At 51.0% G+C, this 26,523-nt stretch overlaps 1 protein-coding gene across 8 annotated transcripts in view; it reads right to left on the reverse strand.

Moving 5' to 3' along the window:
- Positions 1-26,523, reverse strand: part of TRPM2 (transient receptor potential cation channel subfamily M member 2) — an 87,227-nt gene that overhangs the window by 35,499 nt on the left and 25,205 nt on the right. For 4 of the 8 annotated variants that reach the window (XR_012431918.1, XR_012431917.1, XM_045389386.2 and 1 more), the window contains exons 9-19: positions 25,302-25,502; positions 21,763-21,865; positions 14,686-14,807; positions 14,094-14,447; positions 10,212-10,349; positions 8,876-9,005; positions 7,318-7,463; positions 6,394-6,506; positions 4,892-5,108; positions 932-1,050; positions 147-279 (exon numbers count right to left, since the gene is read on the reverse strand). Coding sequence is in view for 3 of the 8 variants with exons in the window: in XM_045389386.2 (XP_045245321.2) it covers positions 147-279; positions 932-1,050; positions 4,892-5,108; positions 6,394-6,506; positions 7,318-7,463; positions 8,876-9,005; positions 10,212-10,349; positions 14,094-14,447; positions 14,686-14,807; positions 21,763-21,865; positions 25,302-25,502 (1,776 nt within the window). In the remaining 5 variants the exon portion in view is untranslated. Of the gene's footprint in view, positions 1-146; positions 380-931; positions 1,054-4,891; positions 5,109-6,393; positions 6,507-7,317; positions 7,464-8,875; positions 9,006-10,211; positions 10,350-14,093; positions 14,448-14,685; positions 14,808-21,762; positions 21,866-25,301; positions 25,503-26,523 lie in introns of those variants that run through there. The other 4 variants (XR_012431919.1, XR_012431920.1, XR_012431921.1 and 1 more) reach the window with 4 other exon arrangements.

Below are 26,523 nucleotides of genomic sequence, written 5' to 3' on the forward strand. Positions count from 1 at the left end.
TTCTTGGGAGCCCAAGGGGCAAAGCAGGACAGGGGGCCGGCAGGTGTGCTTAAGCCCTGGTCTGAGCCGCAGGCAAGGGGCCTGCCCTCCCCGAGGCCCACCCTGGGCTGCAGGCCGCGATGGAGCTGGTGCCCCCGTCCCCTTACCATCCGCTTCACAATGATGATCTTGGGCCCCAGCGTCTTACTGACGGTAAAAATGTGCATGAGCCGGAGACAGAACAGGATGAAGTCCAGAGAGAGGATGACGCGCCCGGGATACAACGTCGCCGGGATGAGCCTGGCCGCCAGGCAGAAGCACACGCACCTCAGCCACCCGCCACAGTGGCCCTCGGAGCTGTCCCCCGCCACTCCTCCAGCTGTCCCCGCCCAGGTGGGCCCTGGAGGCAAAGGGCTCTGGTGGGCCCTGCATCCCAGGTGTTCAAAGCCGGCATGAGATCGAGGAGCAGAGCCTCCCACTTCTCTTCAGAAAGGTCTGGACGCCCAGCCCCACAGGACAGTCTGGCATGGGGGCACCCTAGGGAGCCAGCAGGTAGCCAGGGCTCTCTTGCCTCAGAGAAAGGGGGCCGTGGCCTTGCAGAGACCCGAGACCATCACAGGCAGTGCAGTGACCCCACAGCAGGGAGGTAGAGGGAGAAAGGGGCAGCTGCGTGTCCGTGGAGCTGGGACAATTCCAGTGGTTGCCATCCATGGCCCCTAGCACATGGACAATCTCAGCTCTGCCAGGAGCTCTCATGCCCCTTCTGTGCTCCCTCGACAATCCCAAGGGTAGGTGGGACACTGTCACCCGGACACCCGTTAGATGACAATCCAGGGTTCACAGAGGAGCTGAGCCTCGTCTGGTACGGCTGGCTCCGGGCCCGGCCTGTGCTCATCCCCTGCGGGGCTGGCTGCCTCAGACAGGGGCCCACCATCGGGGTGAGGCCACTCACCTGCAGGTCAGCCCTGCCACAAAGAGCAAGATCGCACCGACGTCCAGCTTATTCCAGAAGTCACTGAAGTACAAGGCTGCCTTCTTCATCAGCCCGCACTCGTCAGGGTCATAGAAGAGCTACTGGGAAGAGGGGCGGTGGGGAGGCAGACATACTGTCACTCTTACTATCCTCACTGTCACTGTCACATCACTATCCACTATCATCATCACAATCACTGTTGTTACTATCACCACTGTCACTATCACCACTGTCCTCGCTGTCACCATCACTGTCACATCACTATCCACTATCATCACAATCACTGTTGTTACTATCACCACTGTTACTATCACCACTGTCCTGTCACCATCACTGTCACATCACTCTCCACTGTCATCATCACAATCACTGTCACTATCACCACTGTCACTATCACTACTGTCCTGTCACCATCACTGTCACATCACTATCCACTATCATCACAATCACTGTCACTATCATCACAGTCACTGTTGTCACTATCACCACTGTCCTCACTGTCACCATCACTGTCACATCACTCTCCACTATCATCACAATCACTGTTGTTACTATCACCACTGTCACTGTCACTATCACCACTGTCCTCACTGTCACCATCACTGTCACATCACTATCCATTATCATCACTATCATCACTATCACTATCACCACTATCCTGTCACTGTCACATCACTCTCCACTATCATCACTATCATCACAATCACTGTCACTATCACTATCATCACAGTCACTGTTGTCACTATCACCACTATCACTCACTATCACCACCGTCCTCGCTATCACCATCACTGTCACATCACTATCCACTATCATCACTATCACTATCATCACAATCACAGTCACTGTCACTATCATCACTATCCTGTCACTGTCACTATAATCACTATCACCACTGTCCTCACTGTCACCATCACTATCCACTATCATCATCAGTCACTGTCACTATCATCATAATCACTATCACCACTATCCTCACTGTCACTGTCACTATCACACTGTCACTATCACTATCACCACTATCCTGTCACTGTCACATCACTCTCCTCTATCATCACTATCACTGTCATCACAGTCACTGTTGTCATTATCACCACTATCACTGTCACTACCACCACTGTCCTGTCACTGTGACATCACTCTCCACTATCATCACCACAGTCACTATCATCACTATCACTGACACTGTTCATCACTATCCTCACTGTCACTGTCACATCACTCTCCACTATCATCACAAAAACTGTCACTATCATCACTATCCTGTCACTGTCACATCACTCTCCACTGTCATCACTATCTCTATCATCACAATTACTGTCACTGTCACTAGCACTATCACTATCATGACTATCACTGATGCTGTCATCATGGTCAGCAAATCCGAACATTGGTTCTGGTCTGAAGAGAGCTGGGTCAGTGAGGGAGATGGGAACAGGACGTGGAGGAACAATGCGGAGTAGTGCTGGCAGCAGCTCCCCTGGCGCCCTGCTCACTCAGCACCTGTATGTGCGTATATGTGTATGTACATATATTCTGCATGTATGTGTGTATATGTCTGAATATGTGTGTATATGTGTGTGTGCAGGTATTTGTGTATGTGTATGTATGTATATGTGTGTGTGCACTGTGTGCATACATTTGTATGTGTGCATGTATATGTGTGTATGTATTGTATGTGCGCATGTTTGCATGTGTTTCTATGTGTGTCTGTGTGTATATGTATATGTGTATTTTTCTTGTGTATGTGTGTATATATGTGTATGTGTCTGTATGTGTGTTCGTATGTGTATGTGTACGTGTATGTGTATATGTGTATGAGCTTGTGTGTATATGTGTAGGTATGTACATGTGTGTATGTGTATGCTTATATGGAGATGTGTATATTTGTGTGTGTATGCATGTGTATGCATGTGCATGTGTGTGCATGTATGCATGCATGTGTATGTGTTGTGTACGTGTATGTGTATGCATGTGTGCTGTGTGTGTGCATGTGTACATGTGTATATGTGTATGCACGTGTGTAATGTGTATGTGTGTATGTACATGTTTATGTGTATATTTGTGTGTATGCATGTGTGTGCATGTGTGTATGCATATATGTGTGCGCATGTGCATGTGTGTTTATGTCTGTATATTTGTATGTGTGTATGCATGTGTATGTGTATATGCATGTGTGTGTGCATGTGTGTATGCATGTGTGTGCATGTGCACGTGTGTATGCATGTTTATGTGTGCATGTGTGTGTATGCATATGCATGTATGTGTGTGCCTGTGTAATGTGTGCATATGTGTGCATGTATATGTGTGCATGTGTGTGTGTGCATTTGTGTGCATGTACATGTGTGCATGTATCTGTATATGTGTGCGCATGTGTGTGTGTGTGTTGCAGCAGCCCCCTCCTCACTGTCAGGCGCCAGCTGCCTTCCCACAGGGATGTTTGTTCTGTTGGGGGCCACATCGCTTCTTCAGCAGGCCAAGAGTGCAGGACCCTGGTAGGAGCTGTGGGAACCCCCATTTGGTCTGCTTGGCAGGAGTCCCCACACCCTTCCTAGCCACAGGCCCCAGGACCCAGCAGCTGGACAGGTGGGGCAGGTGACCAGCAGGACCAACCAGGGCCCTCCCCAGATCACAGACAGACGCAGGGAGTAGGAAGTGCCCTCTGCTCTCAGGCTGCTGCGCATGGGGCTGGGGCTAGGGGTGCATGGAGGCCTCCAGAGAGGCCTCGTAGAGAGGGTCTAGTGGCAGAAGCCATGTGGCAAGAGGAAGGCCAAGGAGAGCCCGGCAAAGCCAGGGCCACAACACAACTCCCAGGCCCCGCCCAGTCCTGGCCCTGATCTTCCTTCCTGGGGGTGCCAGTGCCTCCCCGAGGGCCCCAGTAGGCAGTGGTATTTACACAGTGCACACCGCTTTCTAACTGGGGGCCTGGTGCTCCACCAAGGTCAGAGAGCACAGATGAGTCAAAGCCAGGACCACTGCCCTGTGGCCAATCCCACCCCCTTACCACTTCCCTGAGGGTCCCATGGGCCTAGTTCCCATTCACCGGCTGCCAGCAGGTGCAGGCACCATAGGGACACAGTGGAGACCCCACACAGTAAGGGATTCGCCCCACCTGGAGGGCAGCTTGGCCTCGCCCAGCTCCAGGGAGGTAGCCTCTGAGCCCTTGGAATGTCCATATGATGAGGCTGTCCTTGTTTACCTGGGGCCTGGGCCACGCCAGGTAGTCCCACAGTGTGATTTGGGTTGGGGTGGGGTCCTGGGCAGTTTTCAGTTTGACCTTTGGAGGGCTAGAGACTGAGGTCAATCATGTGGTGTCAGCCGCACCTCTGTGACTGACCTCTAGTAGACACCAAGGCCCGCGAGCTTCCCTGGGGACCGTGCCTCCATGCCTGAGGCCACACATCATCACTGGGAGGATGGAGTGCCACCCACCCCTCCACAGGGAGGGGCTGCCAGGATGCCCTGGGCTCAGAGCTGTCCTGGATGCAGCTGTGTCCCTCCCCCTGGCTGCTTTAGTCTGTAGACTTTTGCTTAATAAACCGTAAGTGAGCATTGCCACTCCCCAGCGTCTGTGGGTCCTTTTGGCTACTTACTGAATGTGAGGGGGTCTTAGGGACCCCCCACCTTGCATAGCTCTTCCTGGGGGAGGGGACACACCCATTCAAAGCCCACAAGGTCAGGGCATCCACCTGGAGCTGATCAACTGGTCTCCAGGAGGGGAGGATGTCTGGGCTGAGGGAAAGCAGGGAAGCAGGCACAGTGGGCACGAGGAGGGAGGGGCCCCAGCCACCCATTTTGGGGAGGGAGCACTGGCTCTGCCCAGCTCGCAAGGGGCTAGGCAGGCTAGGTGGGGTGGGCTCTAAGCCCTGGGTCCCCTACCAGAATGCAGCCAAGTGGGCGGCCCCGGGCTGGGGCGTGGAAAGGTGGATGGGGCTGTACCTGCCGCGTCTCCTCACACACCAAGGAGAACAGCCAGAGGTAGATGGCACACTCGCACCAGGAGGGCGTGGGCTGGAAGTCCACCATGAGCACATAGGCGAACAGGCAGAGGAAGGCGAAGTAGGAGAGGATGTTCAGGTGGAAGACGACCACGGGCGCGGTGAAGAAGGCGCGGGCGCGGGCCATGGGGCTGCTTACCCCCTGCAGCCTCTTCTCTCTGTGGCCGTCGCAGTGGAGAGGAGACAGTGACCGCCAGGGCCAGGGTCCTGACCTCCACAGGCTTTGGCCACCCCATGATCCCCCGTGCCCCTCAGAGAGATGTGCTTTTAGGGGCAAAAGCACTCAGGGATCCAGGGCCAGAACAGCAGCTCCAGGCGGAGCCAGCACAGCGCAGCCACCAGAGTGGGGCTGGACCCCACAGCCCAGCAAAGTGAGGACACAGGGATGCCCGCTGACACCCTGCCCATGGCCATGACTCTCATGGCTGCAAACAGGGAAGCCCAGCCTGCCCCAAGCCCAGCCTTGGGTGGACCCCAGCTTCAGAGCTCCCGGTGCTCAGTGGACGCTCAGGCCTTAGTCACCCTCCTGTAAATGGGGACAGGCTTTCCTCACCATCCTCACTGGGGGCAGGGCCGACCACACTCCCCCTGTGGCATACCCTGATCCCGGGGCCGCTGGAACGGGAGCAGAGGCAGCCATCAGTGAAACGGCTCTGCCACCCTCAGGACAGCATAGGAGAAGCCAGCACTGCTTTAGGACACCTGAGCCGCTCCTCCCTGCCTCAGTTTCCCACCAGGATTCCTGAGCATTCAGGTACCCATCGTGGCCATCAGGAGAAAGGGAAGGAGTTGGGCAGTATGGCCTGTGAGTTGCAGAAGGGGCTCAGCCACCTCGCTGGAGTCTTGAATCTGCCCTGACTTCCAGGAGACCCTGAGCCTCCATCCAGCCCTCAGTAAACCACAGCAGACCCCACAACGTCCCAGCAAGCCTCTGAGGAGATGCAGGTGGGGACACCAGGCCAGGCCAGGTCTTCAACCATGGCCAGCCATGTCCTCCTCCTTCTGAAGGGAAAGCGATTACATCAATACAGGCTCTGCAGCTGGGAGGACAGGGAGGCACTCAGCCGCGGCTCACTGCCCCTACCCTAGACCTGCACTCACTGCCTGAGCCCCAGACTGGCTCAGGTCTGCAGTGCCGGCAGGAGCAGGAGACCATCTTTCCTGGCCTCCCTGACCCCAGGCTGCTGTGGCCAAGGGATGGGCTCCCCAGCATCATGCGATCAGCGCTGGGGCTGGGGCTGGGGCTGGGGCTGGGGCAGGGCAGGTGCTTCCAGCACGTGGGGCCCTGCTCTGCTTCCCACCCCCATCTCTATGGCCCCAGGATCAGGCACAATTCTGAGGACACATGACTTGCTCCCAGCGAGGGGATCTGGGGAAGGTCCTGAGCCCCCAGGAGCCCCTCCCACAGCCCCGCAGTCCCGCAGCCCCGCAGCCCTGCAGCACCTGAAGGAGATGAGGCCGGTGAGGAGCAGCGGGAAGGCCAGCATGCACAGGGTCACACGCCACAGCCCATTGTCCACACAGAGCTGGCCCCACCACACCTTGGTCAGGAAGGCCTGCGGATGGGGGCAGTCTCAGGATGGTGGTGCCCAGCCCTGTGCCCCAGATGGTGCCCATCAGCTGTCTGCTGAGGACTCGGGGTGCCTAGTGGACAGAGCTGCCTGTAGTCTCACAGCAGAAAGTGGTGAAAACACAGAGCTTGCCCGGGGGCATTTGGGTGCCCAATCCCACCCTTCACATGACCTTGAGCTATGGGACCCCATCTCTGCTGGCTTCTAAGGCCCCGCAGTTGCAGGCTGTCGAGCGCTGGCCCCTCTGAGCTCTGCAGTGGGGGACAGGACCCCTCTGCAGGCCCGGCACAGCCCAGGACACGATGGGAGCTCATGGACTTGGCAATAGCTCGGAGCTCCAAGGAAGCCCAGCATGCAAGGGGCACTTGCTGTGGGCCAGGCCCCACCAGGGGTGCCAGGGTGATGCTGAGGGCAGCCATGCCCGGGAGCCCCTGCGTCTCCAGGGAGGACACGCCGTGTCCCACTTATCCCTTCAGGAAGAGAGGGCAGACACTGTTCCCAGAGCCACCTGGGCTTCTAAAGAAGCCTGCCGCTCCCAGATAGGAATGTCCGTGGGGAGGTGAACTGTGACCTCCGCAGCCACCAGCTCCTGCTTTTGCTTCACGTTAGTTTCCCTGTCTGCAAAATGGGAGGCCAGAGCCTGGAGCAGGTGGCCAAGGGGTCAGGCGCTGTCCCCGAGCCTCTGAGGGCCCTGAAGCCCGTGTGAGTGTGCGTGCCGACTGCGTGAACAGGAGGCTGTGTCCGCCCTGAAGGCACCACAGGCATCTGTTTCTGGAAGGCGCCCTTGGGAGGTCACCTGGATGCCTCCGTGAGACACAAACTTCATGTCCTTGGCCTCCAGGGCAAGCTGCAGGCAGGTAGTCTTCCCCCAGGCCTCGGACACGCGGATGAGCAGTTTCTGGGCTCTCTCTTCGTCCTTCCGGTAACATTCAGTGAAGACCCCTGGGCGGAGACATAAGACCCCGTCAGAGAAGCAGGTCACAATCACTGAGCCCTGGGGACGAGTCAGAGGGTAACCACTCTGGAAAGCACCACCAGGAAACAGGGAAGTGTACAGGGCAAATGTGAGGCTGATGTCTCAAAACACCCGGGCCCGGGGAAGAGGACCCCAGGGAGAGGGCACATAGGGCTGGAACCACCTCTACAAAAATTACAACAAGGAGAAAATTATGACGGGGACAGAGAACTGACCTAACCAACTCCATCTTGCTTCTAACCTCCAAGGTCCATTCCTGGGCACAGGCCACACTAACTTTGAGAGGAACTTCGTTTATAGTTTAACTTCCAAACAAAGATGATAGTAACCCTTTCCCAAAACCAACCCCCTTCTTGCCGGGGACCAGTCTGCCTTTGTAAGACTAACAAAGTAGCCACAAATTAGAAATTACAGTTTAGGAGTCATACAGCCAGAGGCCACAAGATTCCAAACCGCACCAACTCTTCCTAGGAGTAACATCACTGTCGGAAAACCCAGGATATTTTCAGAGCCTGCGTTCTGATGTACCACGGTTGCCACCCCGACTGCAAATCTGGCCCAACCAGTTCTGTGACCACATCCAGGAACAGCAGACAGCGAGAAGAATCCGCTGTGATTTCACCTCTGGCCCAACCCATCAGTGCTCCCCACTGCCTGGTCCCCTATCCACCAAATTATCCTTAAAAACCCCCAGTCTCGCCAGGTGCAGTGGCTCACGCCTGTAGTCCCAGCACTTTGGGAGGCTGAGGTGGGTGGATCACCTGAGGTTAGGAGTTCGAGACCAGCCTGACCAATATGATGAAACCCCGTCTCTACTAAAAAGACAAAATTAGCCAGGCGTGGTGGCATGTGCCTGTAATCCCAGCTACTCAGGAGGCTGAGACAGGAGAATTGCTTGAACCCGGGAGGCAGAGGGTGTGGTGAGCTGAGACTGTGCCATTGCACTCCAGCCTGGGCAACAGAGCCAGACTCTGTCTCAAAAAAAAAAAAAAAAAAAAAAAAAAGTCTCCAAATTTTCAGGGAGACTGATTTGGGTGATGAAACTCCAGCATCCCATTCAGCCGGCTCTGTGGGAATTGAACTCTTTCTCTATTGCAATCTCACTGTCTTAACAAATGGGCTCTATCTGGGCAGCAGGCAAGAGAAACCCAGTGGGTGGTTATGGGGCCAAGACTCAGGGATGAGGGAGGACCCCAGGGTGAGCACGTAGGGCTGAGACCCAGGGACGAGGACCCCAGGGTGAGAGCACATGGGGCTGAGACCCAGGGACGAGGACCCTAGCGTGAGGGCGAGCATGGCTGAGACCCAGGGATGGGGACCCCAGTGAAAGCATGCATGACTGAGCCATGGCCTGCAGCCCGTGCCTGGCAGAGCTCACCAATGGCTCTGTGCTCACACTCCTCTGCCAGTGCCAGCATCTCCTCCGAGCTATCCGTGTCCTCCTCCTCCTTGGACAGTTCCTTCAGGATCTTGCTGCAGGCCAAGGCCGCTGCGATGCAGTCCTGGCTCTGGGGACCGGAGGAGCCACCGTGAGACTCTAAAGGGCCTAGCCAGGCTCGACCCAGCCTGGGGAACCCAACACACTGCCCTGGGTGATGAAAACAAGGCCTGGGGACGGTGCGGGCCGCTGGGCAATCACTGTCTGTGACCACATCTACACAGACAATTTAAGCCCCACTCCAATCAGTACACAACCTCTGATGGTCCAGGCTCCCGCGTGGCCTGTGGGAGGGGACTGCTTGCCCTGCAAAGCCTAATGGACAGCACATGCCCAGCGCATGCACCGGCCCCCACCAGAACCAGTGTGAGCTGCAGAGGGTGGCACCACCCGGCCTGTGTCCGTCCAGCAAGACTCGGCCCTGGACATAACCACAGAATGAGTTTTTTTTTTTTTTTGAGACGGAGTCTCGCTCTGTAGCCCAGGCTGGAGTGCAGTGGCCGGATCTCAGCTCACTGCAAGCTCCGCCTCCCGGGTTCACGCCATTCTCCGGCCTCAGCCTCCCGAGTAGCTGGGACTACAGGCGCTGCCACCTTGCCCGGCTATTTTTTGTATTTCTTAGTAGAGACGGGGTTTCACCGTGATAGCCAGGATGGTCTCGATCTCCTGACCTCGTGATCCGCCCATCTCGGCCTCCCAAAGTGCTGGGATTACAGGCTTGAGCCACCGCGCCCGGCCCAGAATGAGTTTTTTTAGCAGAACTTTTAATTTAAAAATTCCTTTCCTAGGCCAGGCACAGTGGCTCATGCCTGTAATCCCAGCACCTTGGGAGGCCGAGGCAGGTGGATCATGAAGTCAGGAGTTTGAGACAGCCTGACCAATATGGTGAAACCCCATCTCTACTAAAAACATAAAAAATTAGCTAGGTGTGGTGGCACATGCATGTTGTTCCATTTACTCAGGAGGCTGAGGCAGGAAAATCGCTTGAACCCAGTAGGCGGAGGTTGCAGTGAGCCAAGGCCATGCCATTGCACTCCATCCTGAGCGACAGAGCGAGACTCCGCCTTTAAAAAAAAAAAAAAAAAAAAAAATTCCTTTCCTGCCTAGAGCTAAGTTCTTTGTTCTCCAACTCCGGGTGCCCCAAGTCCTTCCTGACGTTGGAGATGCCCACACCCCTCCACAGGCCCCGCTGGCACTTGGCCTCAAGCTCTCCAGCCACGCTCCCCAGTTGGCCACTGGCCTATAGCTGTGTCTGCTCAGAAGCCGGTCTTATTACCTGAGCCCAGATGATTCCTGCCAGCTCCCGACGGTTCTGGACGATGGCCCAAATGAGAAGGTCACGGACAGGGTCCATGGTGAAGGTCACATGGCCTGAGGAACGCTTGTAGAGGGACCGGAGGCTCACTCCCTGCACCTGGTAAGCAGTGGACAGTCAGAGCCCCAGCTGGTCCCCACTGGCTTAGAGTCACTGGAGGAACCTGTTAGAGGTGAAAGCCCTAATCCCAGCCCTGACCTTCTCAGGATCTCACTGTCCCTGGAGAACTACAGCCTGAATTTTCAGCAACAGCCTAGATCATTCTTATGCACACTGAAGTTTTTTAAAGCACTGTTCTAGAGACATCTAGAAACATCTAGAAAGTGAAATACCCATCTAACTCCTTTACCAACGTTTGTAGACTCTTGTTTCATGCCAGGCACTTCAAGGTTCCCTAGTCTTATCTGATGGCATCAAAGCCACTTTCAACGAAGTAAACTTCTAGCACAGTGGAGGGTGTTAACAGGTCAGTGACTGTCTTCTCCCTGAGGGAATCTCCTTCAGTGTCTCTGGCAGAGCGACCACTAGGAAAGATCTGCCAGGTGGGCGACAAGGCTCACACACGAGCAAGGACGGGGCACCTTGCCCAGACCCACCTCCCCTACACGGCTGGGCTTTTCCCCGGACCAGGAAGCACGTCCTCACGTAGCTGGGAAATACTTCCCAGAAGTAGAGAAAACATCTCCAAAATCACATACTGTAAAAAACACACCTCAAGGGATCCTAGAGATTTCCTGAAGGTTTTTCATTATAAAGAAATGTGTTTTTCTTCCTGAACCACAGGTACGGATAAGCCTGAGCTTCTGTTTTGGACCTTCCTAAGCATATTCCAACTGAGCGTCCTAAATAAACTCTCTGGACTTAAGAAGCGCAGATTGTTAATGTATAAAACCAAGCCATACCCGGCCTGATGCAGTAGCTCACGCCTGTAATCCCAGCACTTTGGGAAGCCAAGATGGGTGGATCCTAAGGCCAAGAGTTCAAGACCAGCCTGGCCAACATGGTGAAACCCCATCTCTACTAAAAATACAAAAAATTAGCCGGGCATGGTGGTGGGAGCCTGTGATCCCAGCTACTCAGGAGGCTTAGGCAACAGACTCAATGGAACCCAGGAGGCAGAGGTTGCAGTGAGCCGAGATTATGCCATTGCACTCCAGCCTGGGCAATAAGAGCAAAACTTCATCTCAAAAACAAAAAACAAAAAAACCAAGTCATACCCATGTCTTTCTCAAGAGTGAAGACAGAGCTCACCTGGAACAACGGATCGATTGGAAAACCTGGAGGAAATAGACTATTTTCTAGCAGGAAAAAAACAAAACCAAATGTGAGCTTAGAGGAGATGGAGAACCTAAACATAAAAATAATCAGAAAATAAACAAGAAAGTTACTAGAACTATTACCAATTTAAAAAAAAAAAGGCACTGGGCCCAGATGGACTCACAGGGGAGTCGACCAAGGTTATAAGAAGCGATTAACTCCAGATGCATAAACTGTCCTGCAGCGGAGAAGGAAAGAAAGCTTCCCAAATGGTTTTTACAAAACTAACATAAAATTGCTATCAAAACCTGACAAATATAGCTCCCCAAATAAAACTGCAATCAAAGGCTTAAGCATTCTGATGCAAACACCCTGAAAATGTTGTCAAGAGAATCCAGTATATTAAACTTGCACTGAGGCCAAGCTGAAATTCAAAACAGGAATAAAAACATGTTTCACTGTCAGAAAATCTGTTAAAATAATTCGCCAAATTCATAGGTCAAAGAAGAAAAGCAGCTCAATCTTCTCAAAGGCATCTGATGCTTTGTTTTGTAAAACCTTAATGAATCAAAGATAAATACTCCCAAGAGGCCGGGCGCGGTGGCTCAAGCCTGTAATCCCAGCACTTTGGGAGGCCGAGACGGGCGCATCACGAGGTCAGGAGATCGAGACCATCCTGGCTAACATGGTGAAACCCCGTCTCTACTAAAAAAAAAAATACAAAAAACTAGCCGGGCGAGGTGGCGGGCGCCTGTAGTCCCAGCTACGCGGGAGGCTGAGGCAGGAGAATGGCGTAAACCCAGGAGGCGGAGCTTGCAGTGAGCTGAGATCCGGCCACTGCACTCCAGCCCAGGTGACAGAGCGAGACTCTGTCTCAAAAAAAAAAAAAAAAAAAAATACTCCCAAGAGAAAAACAAATACAAAATCCAGCATCATTCCTGACGTTGAGTCACTGCCAGGTTCCCACTGAATAAGGGTACACAGACTAGGGCAGGGTTCTCATTGAATCAGGGTGGAGATTACAGCAGGGTTCCCATTGAATCAGGGTGGAGATTAGGGCAGGGTTCCCATTGAATAAGGATGGATATTAGAGCAGGGTTCCCATTGAGTAAGGACGGATATTAGAGCAGGGTTCCCATTGAATCAGGGTGGAGATTAGGGCAGGGTTCCCATTGAATCAAGGTGGAGATTACAGCAGGGTTCCCATTAAATAAAGTTGGAGACTAGAGTGGGGTTCCCATTAAATGAAGGTGAGACTAGAGCAGGGCTCCCATTGAATCAGGATGCAGACTACAGCATCCACTCTCCTACAGCTGCAGTGCACACTGGGCATCTCACAAAAATACTCTGGAATGTTACTGACCTGACTGTAGGAAAAAACAAGCACATCTACTGGGTAGGAGTGGGATCAGGGCAGGCGGATCATGCTCCCTGCAGAACCTTTTGTACTGTTTGGAACTTTTAGAAAGGGTATGGTATGGACTGAACTGTGTCCCCCTAAAATTCATATGTTGAAGCCCTAACCCCCAATGTGACTACAGCACTTGGAGATAGGGTCTTTAAGAAGGTAATTAAGGTTAAATGAGGCCACATTGTGGGTTCCTAAGTGGATAGGTGTGTTCTCTTTATAAAAAGAGGAGTGAGGCTAGGTGCAGAGGCTCACACCTGCAATCCCAGCACTTTGGGAAGTCAAGACAGAGGATCACTTGAGCCCCGGAGTTTGAGACCAGCCTGGGCCATATAATGAGACCCCATCTCTACAAAACATAAAAAAACAAAAACAAATTTAAAAAAACCTGGGCATGGTGGCACGTGCCTATAGTCCCAGCTACTCAAGCAACTGAGGCAGGAAGATTGCTTGAGCCCAGGAGGTGGAAGCTACAGTGAGCCATGATTGCACCACTGCACTACAGCCTGGGTGACAGAGCCAGATCCTGTCTCAAACATAAAGATAGGCAAATCATGGTGGCTCAAGGGTGTAAATTCCAGCCTTTTGGAGGCTAAGGAGAGTGGATCACTTGAGACCAGGAGTTTGAGACCATCCTGTCCAAAATGGCAAAACCGTCTCTAAAAAAATTTTAAAAATTAGCCAGGTGTGGTGGTGCACACCTGTAGTCCCAGCTACTTGGGAGGCTGAGGTGGGAGGATTGCTTGAGCCTGGGAGGTTGAGGCTGCAGTGAGCTATGATCACGCCACTGCCCTCCAGCCTGGACGACAGAGTGAGACCCTGTTTCAATAAAATAAAAAATAAATAAAAGAAAAAGGAAGTGGCACCAGAGACTTCTCTCTCTGTCATGTGAAGACACAGCAAGAGGGCAGCCACGTGCAAGCAGGAAGAGGCCCTGGCCAGAAGCCAGCCCTGCTGGTGCCTTAATCTGGGACTTCGGGCCCCCAGAACTTCCAGAAAATAAACTGGTAGTTTCTGCCCCATCTGTGGAATTTTGTTACAGCAGCCCAAGCAGCCTAAGATAGAGCATGTGTCTTTTCTAATAAAAATAAAAGCTAATTTTAAAAACAGAGAGCTCTAAGAACATGGCAGTATCCCGCGCGGGCAAGGCCAGGTTGGGCCCCGTTACCAGCACGCACATTGAGCTTGATGTGGGACACGGGCAACAGGAGCCGAGGCCGGTCGCTGTGCCAGGGCCGGGGGTAGAGCGGCTGTGTGAAGTCCCCCAGCAGCTCCCGCAGCACCTGGGCCACATGGTGCATCTGCTGGCGGGGCGCAGTGGGTGCACAAGCCAGGCGCTCGGGTTCCTCCGCCAGCACCTTCTGCAGCTTGCTGTGGAACAGGCAGGAGGGCTCCAGGTTCTCATACAGATAAAGCAAGGTATCCCAGGTGACGAACTCCTTCAGCTGCACCCCGTTCTCCAGGAAGAGCTTCACGAACTCAGGCTTGTTGGAAATGAGGGCAGCCGTCATCATGGGGTGCAGATCTGAAGGCTGAGAGCAAGCATTGTGTGGTGGCGGATGCATTTGGTCATCATCCCATGTCATCCTGATCTCAAAGACCCTGGAGATGGGGGCTGCTGTTGCTGGGGAGGATGAAAGCTGCCCGGGTCACCCACCCTAAAGGGAAGGGCTGGGATCCAGATGAGGCAATCCTCGCCTGCCCTTGTTTCAGTGGGGCAATGCACGTGGGCCCAGTGGGCCCCTCCACAGGGCACTCAGGAAGACTTACCTTCCACTGCCACTCATCCGTGAAGATTTCACTGCGGGCAATGTCCACGCGATTCCATGCCACTGCCAATTTCAGCTGGTGGTCCCAGTTCTCGTGGCCAAAGTGGTCTTGGCTCCGGGAGGCTGCAGATGAACAGGTGCACACTGGGCCTTGATCTGGGGCTCAAAGCCATTTCCCTCCAGGGCGACTGACTTATGATGTCAGAGGCAGAGATGTGTCATGAGCTCTTGCCTCTCAACAATTCAAAGTGACAGGTGCAGCACCCAGTGACCTCCTCCCATACACACAGCCTTGCAAAATCATGTTCCATTTCAGAGTCAGAATCAGTGAATCTTGGGGCTTTAGTCATCATGTCCATGCACCCCTATTTCCCCTGCCCTCCTCCTGGCCATGCCCTGGCCCCTGAGCAACAGGTGGGCAGTGAGCAAGAAAAGGGCCTCCCTGTTTTAAGAAGACATAGGTCTCTGGAGGGCAGGCATCTTACACTAACTCATCCAAAACTCAGGACTCAGAAGCCATCGCATTTCCAATCCTGCCTCAATTGCCTGTAAATGTTCAATGCCAACAACCACCTCACTGGTTCTCAGGACAAGTTATTTTGCTCAAGTACTTTCTGTGCTCTCTTTCTGGTTTAACTTTTCAAAACATGGGTTGTTATTTGGGGAAAAAGAAAAAAGAACTTTGACCCTTACCTCACACCATACACAAGAATCAACCTGAAGCGGTTCATAGGCCCAAACATAAAGGCTATGTCTACAAAGCTGCTATCAGAAAACAGAAGAAAATATCTGCAACCTTGGGATGGGCAGAGATCTCTTAGCTATGACACAAAGAACATGAACCATAAAGAAAAACTAATTAAATTGGCTGGGTGCAGTGGCTCATGCCTGTAATCCCAACATTTTGGGAGGCCAAGGTGGGCGGATCACGAGGTCAGGAGATCGAGACTATCCTGGCTAACATGGCGAAACCCCGTCTTTACTGAAAAAACAAAAAATTAGGTGGGCGTGGTTGTGGGCGCCTGTAGTCCCAGCTACTTGGGAGGCTGAAGCAGGAGAATGGTGTGAACCTGGGAGGTGGAGCTTGCAATGAGCCGAGATTGCACCACTGCACTCTAGCCTGGGCGACAGAGCGAGACTCCGTCTCAAAAAAATAAACAAATAAATAAATAAAAATAACAATAAAAAAATTTAAGGCTCCTGCTCTTCAAAGACATCTTAAAGAAAATATGAAAGCAAACTACACACCATGAGAAAATATCTGACAAAGGATTTGTATCAGAATATAAAAATAATTCTTACAAATCGAAAATTGGAAGACAAATAATCAAATAAAAATGGACAAGAGATCTGAAAGACATTTCAGAAGGAAGACAGGCAAATGGCCAAAAAGTCCTTAAAATGATGCTCCACATCAGTAGTCCTCAGGGAAATGTAAGTTCAAACCACAATGAAATGTCTCTTCATGCCCACTAGGATGGCTACAGCTTAAAAGACTGACAACACCAAGTGTTGACAAGGATGTAGGGTAACGCTCATCCATTGCCAGCAAACAGGAAAAGGAATGCAATCTTTTCAATCTTTTCAGAAAAGTTTGTCAGTTTTTTACAAAGTGAAACATACACTTACCATAAAGGCCAGTAATTCCACTCCTAGATATTGACCCAGGAGAAATGAAGACAAATAGCAGCTTTATTCATAACAGCCCCAAACTGGAAGCAATCTATGCCCACCAATAGATGACTGGAAAAACAACCTGTGGTATATTCACACAATAGGACACTCCTTCACAAACAAAAAAGAACAAAGTTCTGACACATGCAACAACATGGATGAATCTCAAAAACAATGCACTGAGCAAAAGAAGACATGAAAGAATGTATCATGTATGATTTCATTCATGTGAAGTTCTAAAATGGGCAAAACTATTCTAGAGTGACAGAAAGCAGACAGATGACTTTCAGAGCCAGGCAGGAGGGAGGCTTAACTACAAAGGGCCATGAGGGAACATTCAGGGTAAGGGAGATGTCCTGTATGGAGACTGTGGTGTGTCACGGTGTCTATGCTTGTTATACAATACATTTAGAATTGGAGGAGCTTATTGCCTCTAAGCTGAACCTTCATAAAGTTGATATTTTAAAATTCATTATGTTTTTAAATTGTGGTAAAATACATGTAGCATAAAATTTACCATCTTAACTTCTTGGGGTTGTTTTGTTTTGTTTGAGACAGGGTTTTACTCCGTCCCCCAGGCTGGAGCACAGTGCTGTGATCATATTTATAATCATGAGGCTTATTGCAGCCTCAACATCCTGGGCTCAAGCAATCCTCCCACCTCAGCCTCTTGAGTAACTAAGAGTACAGGTGTGCGCCACCATACCTGGCTAATTTTTAAAATTTTTTGTAGTGACAGGGTTCGCTATGTTGCCTAGGCTGGTCGCAAACTCCTCGGTTCAAGTGATCCTCCCACCTCAGCCTCCCAAAGTGCTGGGATTATAGGCATGAGCCAGCTCACCCAGCCAAATATTTTTAAGTGTACAGTTCACTGGTAGTAAGTACATTAATAATGTTGTGCGGCCGTCATCGCTGTCCTCCATATATCTTTTTATCTTGGAAACTAAAACTCTATCCCCATTAAACACTAACTCCCCAAGGTCAACTCCCTTCCCCCAGACCTTGGCACCCACCATTCTACTTTCTGTCTCCATGAATTTGACTACTCCAGGGACCTCATGTAAGTGGAATCATATAGTATCTGTCCTTTTGTGACTGGCTTATTTCACTTAGCATAATGTCTTCAAGGTTCATCCATGTTGTATCATGTGTCAGAATTTCCTTCCTTTTTAAGGCTCAGTAATATTCCATTTAGGTATAGACCATATTTTGCTTATCTATTCTTCTGTCGATGGACACTTGGGCCTCTTCCACTTTTTAGCTATTGCGGATAATACAGCTATAAACATGAGTGTACAAATATCTCTTCCAGACCCTACTTTAAATTTGGGGGTGGGGAGTGGCATATATATTCACTTCTATTTCATATAGAAGTGAAATAGCTGGATCATATAGGAATTGTATTTTTAAATTTTAAGGAACTGTCATCCTGTTTTCCATGACAGCTGCACCATGTTACATATCCACCAGCAGTGCACAAGGGTTCCAGTTTCTCCACACACTGGCCAACATTTGTGATTTTCTGTTCTCTTTTATAGTAGCTATCCTAATGTGTTTGAAATGATATCTCTTAGTTTTGATCTGCATTTCTCTAACGATTAGTGATGCTGAGCATCTTTTCATGTGCTTATTGGCCATTTGTACATCTTCTTTAAAGAAATGTCTATTCAAGTCCTTTGCCCATTTTTGAATTGTGTTGGGGTTTTTTTATTGTTGAGTTATAAGAGTTCTCTATATATTCTGGATACCAATCCCTTACCATATGTATGATTTGCAAATATTTTCTCCCATTCCATGGGTTGCGTTTTTACTCTGTTGATAATATCTTTTGATGAACAAAATTTTTAATTTTCATAAAGCCCAATTTATCTATATTTTCTTTTGTTTCCTGTGCCTTAGGTGTCATAGCCAAGAAACCACTGCCAAATTCTTTGTCATGAAGTTTTTGTCCTGTGCTTTCTTCTAAGAGTTTAGGTCTTATATTTAGAAGTCCTTGACCTACTTTGACTTAATTTTTGTATATGGTGTTAGGTAAGGGTCTAACTTGATTCTTTGGCATGGGAATATCCAGTTTATCCAGCATCATTTGTTGAAAAGACTATCCCTCTCCTCACTGAATGATTTCTGCATTCGTGTCAAATATCATCTGACCATATATGTGAGGGTTTATTTTTGGGCTAACTATTCTGTTCCACTGTTCTCCACATCTTTTTGGGGTTTTTTTGAGACAGGGTCTCACTCTGTTGCCCAGGCTGGAGTGCAGTGGTGCAATCATAGCTCACTGCAGCCCCAACCTTCTGAACTCAAGTGATCCTCTCCCCTCAACCTCCCACATTGCTGGGATTACAAGCATGAATTGCCATGCCCAGCTTTTATATTTTTTATAGACAGGGTTTCATCATGTTGCCCAGGCTGGTCCCAAACTCCTAAGCCCAAGCAATCAGCCCACTTTGGCCTCCCAAAGTACTGGGATTACAGGCATGAGCCACCACACCCAGTCCTCTATGTCTTTCTTTACACCATTGCCGGACAGTTTTGATTACTATAGCTTTGTAGTGAGTTTAGAAATCAGAAAGTGTGAGTCTTCCAGCTTTGTTCTTCCCTTTCAAAATTATTTTGGCTGTTTGGGATCCCTTTAGACTCCACATGAATTCTAGGATGAGCTTTTCTATTTTTGCAAAAAAAAAAAAAATCACTGGGGGCCGGGCGCGGTGGCTCAAGCCTGTAATCCCAGCACTTTGGGAGGCCGAGACGGGCAGATCATGAGGTCAGGAGATCGAGACCATCCTGGCTAACACAGTGAAACCCCGTCTCTACTAAAAAATACAAAAAACTAGCCGGGCGAGGTGGCGGGCACCTGTAGTCCCAGCTACTCGGGAGGCTGAGGCAGGAGAATGGCGTAAACCCGGGAGGCGGAGCTTGCAGTGAGCTGAGATCCGGCCACTGCACTCCAGCCTGGGTGGCAGAGCGAGTCTCAAAAAAAAAAAAAATCACTGGGGTTTTGATAGGAATTGCATTGGTTCTGTAGATTGCTTTAAGTAGTATTGACATCTTAACAATATTAAGGCTTCCAATTCATGAACATGGGATGTCTTTCCATTTGTTTATGTCTTTCATTTCTTTCAGCAATGTTTTACAGTTTTCATTGTACAAGTCTTTCATCCCCTTGGTTTAATTAATTCCTCAGTATTTTTTTTCTTTTTGATGCTACTCTAAATAGAATTGTTTTCATAATTTCCTTTTCTGAGTATTCATTTTTAGTGTATAGAAATGCAGCAGATTTTTGTGTGTTGATTTTGGGTCCTGCTACTTTGCTTAATTCATTTATTAGATCAGGGGTTTGTTGTGGAATCTTTACAGTTTTCTGCATAGAAAATTGATATGGTTAAGCTCTGTGTCCCCACCCAAATCTCATCTTGAATTATAATCCCTATGATCCCCATGTGTCAAGGAAGAGACAAAGTGGAGGTAGTTGGATCACGGGGACATTTTCCCCTATGCTGTTCTCATGATACTAAGTTCTCATGAGATCTGATGATTTTAGAAGGGGCTCTTCTTTCTTCATTTGGCACCTCTCTTTCCTGTCACCTTGTGAAGACAGTGCCTTGCATCCCCTTCATCTTCCACCATGATTGTAAGTTTTCTGAGGCCTTCTCAGCCATGCTGAACTGTGAGTCAATTTAACCTCTTTCCTTTATAAATTACACAGTCTTGGGCAGTTCTTTATAGTAGTGTGAAAATGGACAAATACAAAAATCATATCATCTGTGAACACAAATAATTTTACTTTTTCCTTCCCAATGTATAAGTTTTTGTGTGTGTGTGTGTGTGTGTGTCTAATTGCTCTGGCTTGAACTTCCAATGCAATGTTGAATAGAAGTGGTGAAAGTATGCATCCTTCCCTTATTTCTATCTTGGAGAAAAAGATTTCATTTGTTCTTATTTTTCTAATTACTTAAGTTGTAAAGTTAGGTTGTTGGTTTAAGATCTTATTTTTTTTTTCGTTTTTTTGTTTTTGAGAAGGAGTCTTGCTCTGTCGCCCAGGTTAGACTGCAGTGGCGCAATCTTGGCTCACTGGAAGCTCCGCCTCCCAGGTTCACGCCATTCTCCTGCCTCAGCCTCCCAAGTTGCTGGGACTACAGGCGCCCGCCACCACACCCAGCTAATTGTTTGTAATTTTAGTAGAGACGGGGTTTCACCATGTTAACCAGGATGGTCTCGATCTCTTGACCTCGTGATCTGCCCTACTCGGCCTCCCAAAGTGCTGGGATTACAGGCATGAGCCACCGCGCCTGGCCTAAGATCTTATTTTTTAATGTAAGCATTTATAGCTATAAATTTCTCCATTAGCACTGCTTTTGCTACGTCCCATAAGCTTTGATATGTTGTGCTTTTGTTTTCATTGGTTTCTTGATTTCCCTTTTGATTTCTTCTTTGATCCATTGGCTGTTTAAGGTAGTGTTTAGTTTCCACAACTCATGAATTTTCCACTTTTACATCCATTATTGATTCCTAACTTCATCTTGTTGTCAGAGAAGATACTTTGTATAATATCTACCTTAAATCTATTGAGAGATAAATTAAGACTTAATTTGTGATCTAATACGTAGTCTATCATCTCACTGTGGGCGTGAGGTTTTATGCACATCAAGTGCTTGATAAGGGGAGTCTCAAATCAACACAGAAACAAGATGAAAGTCTGGCCTTTATCACAAAAGTTCCCTGCTGATCCCAGCCTGGGCCCACTCTGCTGAGCCCTTCAGAATCAGCCTGGGGCCTCTGACCCTGGAGGGTGAGAAGCCCAGCATCGGGCAGGAGGAGCACGTATAAGACCAAGGCTTCCCAGTGTCAGGGATGTCCTGGCCATGTTGAATCCAGCTAGGTAAGACAAGGAGGCATGAGCCTTCTCACCTGTGGCATAAGAAGAGGACAGCGATGTTTGTGGCCTGGAGAATGGGCCAGGCTAAGCAACAGAAGTTACACAGAGAGCCACTGCAGCACGAGTACATCACACCATTCCTGAGGCCCTGCTCTGCCTCTACACTCTTTCCTGCATCAGAGGTAGAGGAGCTAAAGTAGCCAGCAAGCAGGAAATTGGGAGAGGCAACTTCCACGCTCTTCCTTTCCACCCTGAAGTTTTGTGAGAAATTATGACTATCACAAAGGTATAAATGACAGTGGCTGCACTCGGATTCCAGTTACAAATAAAGGAGCTCATACCTCTAACATCAGGTGACAGGCAGGCGCCCACCTGCCCATCGCCAGCTGCCCTCTGGTCAGGGTTTCTGACCAAGGAGGAATATTCTGGTTCCCAGAATCATGGCACTTCGAGACTAGAACTTAGCATCGTCAGAGCCCACGTTCTGGCCTCCACCCCATTCCCCCCATGTTCCCTGACCCTCACCTTTCAGCAAGGCCTGCAGGATGGCCACATCCACATCCTGCTGACCATCCTTGCCTTCCCGGAAGACAGTCAGCAGCTGCCGCCTCCGGACAATATCTTGGATCTGCAACAAGCATTTTCCAAGTGAGACACACAGTGACCCCTGAACCCCTGCCTCCTCCAAGACACACAGAATTGAGGCCCCAGACACAGCCAGAGCCCGGGGTCCTGCCTGCCCTTGTGGTCAGGACTCCACCACATCTCCTCTTGCCTTAGACGGTGTGGATGAAGATTCATGGGGACCAAATACAACACGTTTGTGCGAGTCCGTTGGGTGGAAAACACAATCCAAGAGCAACGGATCTTCATCCTGATGCTAGTGCAGCTTCATGTGAGGCTGCTTCTCCCGGCCCTCCTGCTAAGCCCGGGCCACTCCTCACCACCTGCCTACCTGCCTATCTATCTGTCCATTTATCTATCTATCTATCTATCTATCTATCTATCTATCTATCTATCTGTCAGTTGATTTATCTGTCAATCGATCAATCTATCTATCCATCTATGCATCTATCCATCTATCTATCTACCTAATCTTACCCATCTATCCATCTATGCATCTATCCATCTATCTATATTATCTATCCATCCATGTATATATCTATCCATCCGTGTGTGTTTCATCTATGTATGTATGTATGTATCTACCTATACACCTATCCATGTATCCATCTATCCATCCACATGTATCTATCGTCTAGCTATCCATCCATCTATATACACACCCACCTTCCAACCATTCATCCATCCACTTATCTACCTCCCACTCACTATCTATCTATCATTTATCTATCTATCTATGTATTTATCAATTCATCCTTTTTTTTTTTTTTTTTTTTTTTTTGAGACAGAGGTTTGCTCTGCCACTCAGGCTGGAGTGCAGTGGCAGGATCTTGGCTCTCTGCAACCTCCACCTCCTGTCTTCAAGCAATTCTCCCGCCTCAGACTCCCAAGTAGCTGGGATTACAGGCACCCACCACCAGGCCTGGATAATTTTTGTATTTTTAGTACAGACATGGTTTCACCATGTTGGCCAGGCTGGTCTCGAACTCCTGACCTCAAGTGATCCACCCACCTCAGCTTCCGAAAGTGCTGGGATTACAAGTGTCAGCCACTGTGCCCAGCCCATCCATTTTATCATCTGTCTGTCTGTCTACCTATCTATCCATCCATCCATCTACCTATCATCTAGCTACCCATCTATCCATCCATCCATCCACATGCCCACCCACCCACCTACCATCCATCCATCCATCCATCCATCCACACACCCACCCATCATCCATCTATCTATCTACCACCCACCCACTATTCATCCATCCATTCATCCATCCATCCATCCATCCATCATGGTGTCCCTAGCAGGTATGTCTGCTACAGTTATTCCTCCTTGAAGCACCTTCCCCCTGTGTCCAGGGCAGGCAACTCCACAAACGCATCTTCCCATGGCTCCCACTGCTCCCAAGGCTAGCCACGCCTGGCCTCTTCTGCTTCTCTCCTCGTCCCCAGCCTGGCCTCATTGCTTCCACACAGACTCTGCCCTCACCTGGAGGGCTCCTCACACTCCACCTCCATGCCTAAGACCCCAACGGTGCCCCATCCCTGGGGGTCCAGCTTTCGTGACAACTCCAAAACACATCCTGGACTCCCTGGCGAACTCCACCCTCATCCAGCAGCCAAAGGTCTCCTGGCTTTCAGCCCCTGTCCTCACAAGGCAAAACAGCTCCCAGCGTCTGAGCCCATAAAAGTCTCCAGCCTTCAGCCCACCCCTGTCCTCACATGGTCAAGCAGCTCCCAGCGTCCGAGCCCATACGGACACCAGGGCCTGTTTCCTCGTCTGAGTGGAACACTCAGTACCCCTACTTGATAGATGAGAAAGGCGAGGCTGAGCAAGGGTGGACAACTTCTTCCTGGCCACAGCTGTCAGACCTTGCAGGGAGGCCCCAGGGCCCCTCTGACGGGGCCACCCACCAGCGGCAGCACTCACTCCAGGATGGGTCTGCAACTCCTCCAGTGTGTAGACGGACACTCCCAGAAGGCGTGTTAAGGGAGCGCGCTGACCCCAGCTGTGTGGCTCAGCCTCTCCCCACTGAGCAGGAGCGTCAGTGAAAAGCCGAGCCCCTGCTGAGGCCTGACGGCTCCGTGTGAAAGCACCACTTTCAGGGCCTTGGCTTGGCTATGGAGAGTGCATTAAAAATAAGCACCTTTCAACAACAGCTGATTAAACTCAGTTCTGAAAATTGCCTGAATAATTTATCAACCGGCAGAGAAAGGGCTCCAGGGCCTGCCTGACAAGTCCCAGTGGCACCGGGAAGGAAGGAAAGCCGCCCTGACGTTGGGAGCTGAGCGGCCGCTCACAGCCGGACCGTGATGCTTTCACAGACTGATCTGACGCTTGCGGCTACATCATGTTATTCTCCTGCCGGGCAAACACGCTCTCAGAAGACATCCGTGCAGAACGAGGTCACTCTGAGACCATCACAAACCACAGAAGAAAACAAGGTCGTTGTGCCACCCACAAATCACCAGTCACGGAAACTGCTTCTAGATGGACCAACGGGACCAAGACCTCCACCCAGCCTTTCCGATACCCGTGGTTCCTGAGGGTGCACGTTTTTAATCCATTCTCCACAGGCCCAATCTGGCCAAATACACGTGTCCCTGTGGCCTGCAGCTAGGGGCCACCACTGCCCACAGAGCCCAAATTAAACATAGCGGGAGCCGTGGAAAGTGCATGTCAGCCACTCAGAACCTGGGGATGTCCAGGCTCTGCAGGAAAGACACAGACTGAGGGCTCTGCCGGCCCCGGCTTGCTGGGAAACAGGATGAAAAGGCCCCGGTCCCAGCCCCCGCCAACAATCCTCCAGGAACTGAGTCAGGTGACCCTGGAACCAGCAGGTACAGAGAGGGCAGGAACTCTCCACTGGAGCCCGCCCCCCTGGTCAAGGGCTTTGTGAGGTGGTCAGGGCTGACCAACCACGGCCCTTCACAACTAACCCCCTCTGGAGGCTGGGGTCATGGCAGGGGCCACCCAAAATCTACCCCTGGACTGGGGGCAATGGCCCCTCCTGAGGCCACTCTACATGCCTCCATTAACTCACCCATGAGGCTATGAGCTGGACTGACCCTGCGACCCACAGCCATTACTCAGCAGCTGCCCTGCTGCCCAACTCGGCTGAGGCCTCCCCAGCGCCTGCCTCCCACCCCTCCAATCCAGCAGACTCTTTTCACAGCACCATGAGCCTGGCAGTGTTTCCAACCCGCCCTGCTGTGCTGCCAGTGAGGTTCACACCCTCCTTTCACGTGCTGTCACGGGATCTGACCTCCGGAACCCAGCCAGGAGGCTTGCCACCTGCGCCCTGCCCTCTGCAAATCGCTCTGGCACCCGCTCAGACCCGGTGGGTTCTCCGCATCGATCCGTGAGTCCTGGTGCTGCCCACCAGGCTGACGGTGTCTCTGTGAAGCAGCCACATGCCGGTGACCATCGTGCCCGTCAGCCTCACCTTTTTGGTCCACTCGACAATCCTGCTTTCCGTGAAGGTCTCAAACATCTCCTGGAAGAACACACTCAGTTTCTGCTGGATCAGGGAGACAGTGATGTCCGAGACAGGCAGGTTGGCCACCTGGGCAATGACGTCGGCCACGCGGCCCGAGCCCTCCACAACTACGCAAGGGGTGCCGTTGGTGGTGGCGTTGTAGATGGTCTGCAAGGCAGGCGGGGGCGTGAGCCCGGGACTGGGTCCTCACCTCGCTCCAACGCTTTCTGAACGGAGAATTCTCCAAGGCCATCTAAGGGAAGGGCTGGGCTAACACTACTCCAAGATCCACTGAAAGCACTTATCAGTTTGGTGGCATCCCCTGCTCTGGGGGAAGAGGGAGCTGCCCCAACACACTGGGGGCTGCACACCTGGCGCCTCTCGGGCCTCAGCACCAGCAGAATCAAAGGCTCTCAGCATTTTTGCCTATGGACCTGCAGACGTGAGGGCCTCGCAGCAAAGGGGACGCTGCATGGACCTGGAGTTACCAACCTCATAAAAGCCCACAGTAAGAGCAGGGCAATGAGGAGGGCCCCTGGGCTCCAGGGGGTGCTGGACTTCGGGAAGAGACTGGCCACAAGGCCGTCTGGCAGGAAGGACCCTGCCATGTGTATGAGCATCCGCCTGGGATAAGGAGGCAGGTGTAGCTGCCCCAGCAGGAGAGCGTGAAGGGTACTTGGCATGCGTAGGGAGTGAGGACCCAGTGCTCTATGGATTCCTGTCCAGCCTTAAGCCCCCAAGGCTCTGTTTTGACCTCCTGCAATCATGAAACATAAATGGGACACTGCTTATGATTCCATCCTTCACAAAAGCCCACACTCTTGGTCCAGATCCGCAGGCTATATGTCCTCATACGTTCCTACAGCAGGTGAGGTCGCCTCGCACCCTGCACGCCACAAAGCGGTTAGGATTCGGGTCAGGAAGGAAGGCCAGCAGAGCAGCGCATTCAGGCCGCATGCCAAATCCGCAGTCACACAGCTGCTGGCACCACAGATCTGGGATGGGGGCCGTGGCCCTGTACTTTGAAAAATGCTTCCTTTGCCGGGCGCAGTGGCTCACGCCTGTAATCCCAGCACTTTGGGAGGCCGAGGCGGGTGGATCACGAGGTCAGGAGATCGAGACCATCCTGGCTAACACGGTGAAACCCCGTCTCTACTAAAAATACAAAAAATTAGCCGGGCGTGGTGGC

This window comes from Macaca fascicularis, chromosome 3 (genome assembly GCF_037993035.2).
Source record: "Macaca fascicularis isolate 582-1 chromosome 3, T2T-MFA8v1.1".
Taxonomy (NCBI): Eukaryota; Metazoa; Chordata; class Mammalia; order Primates; family Cercopithecidae; genus Macaca; species Macaca fascicularis.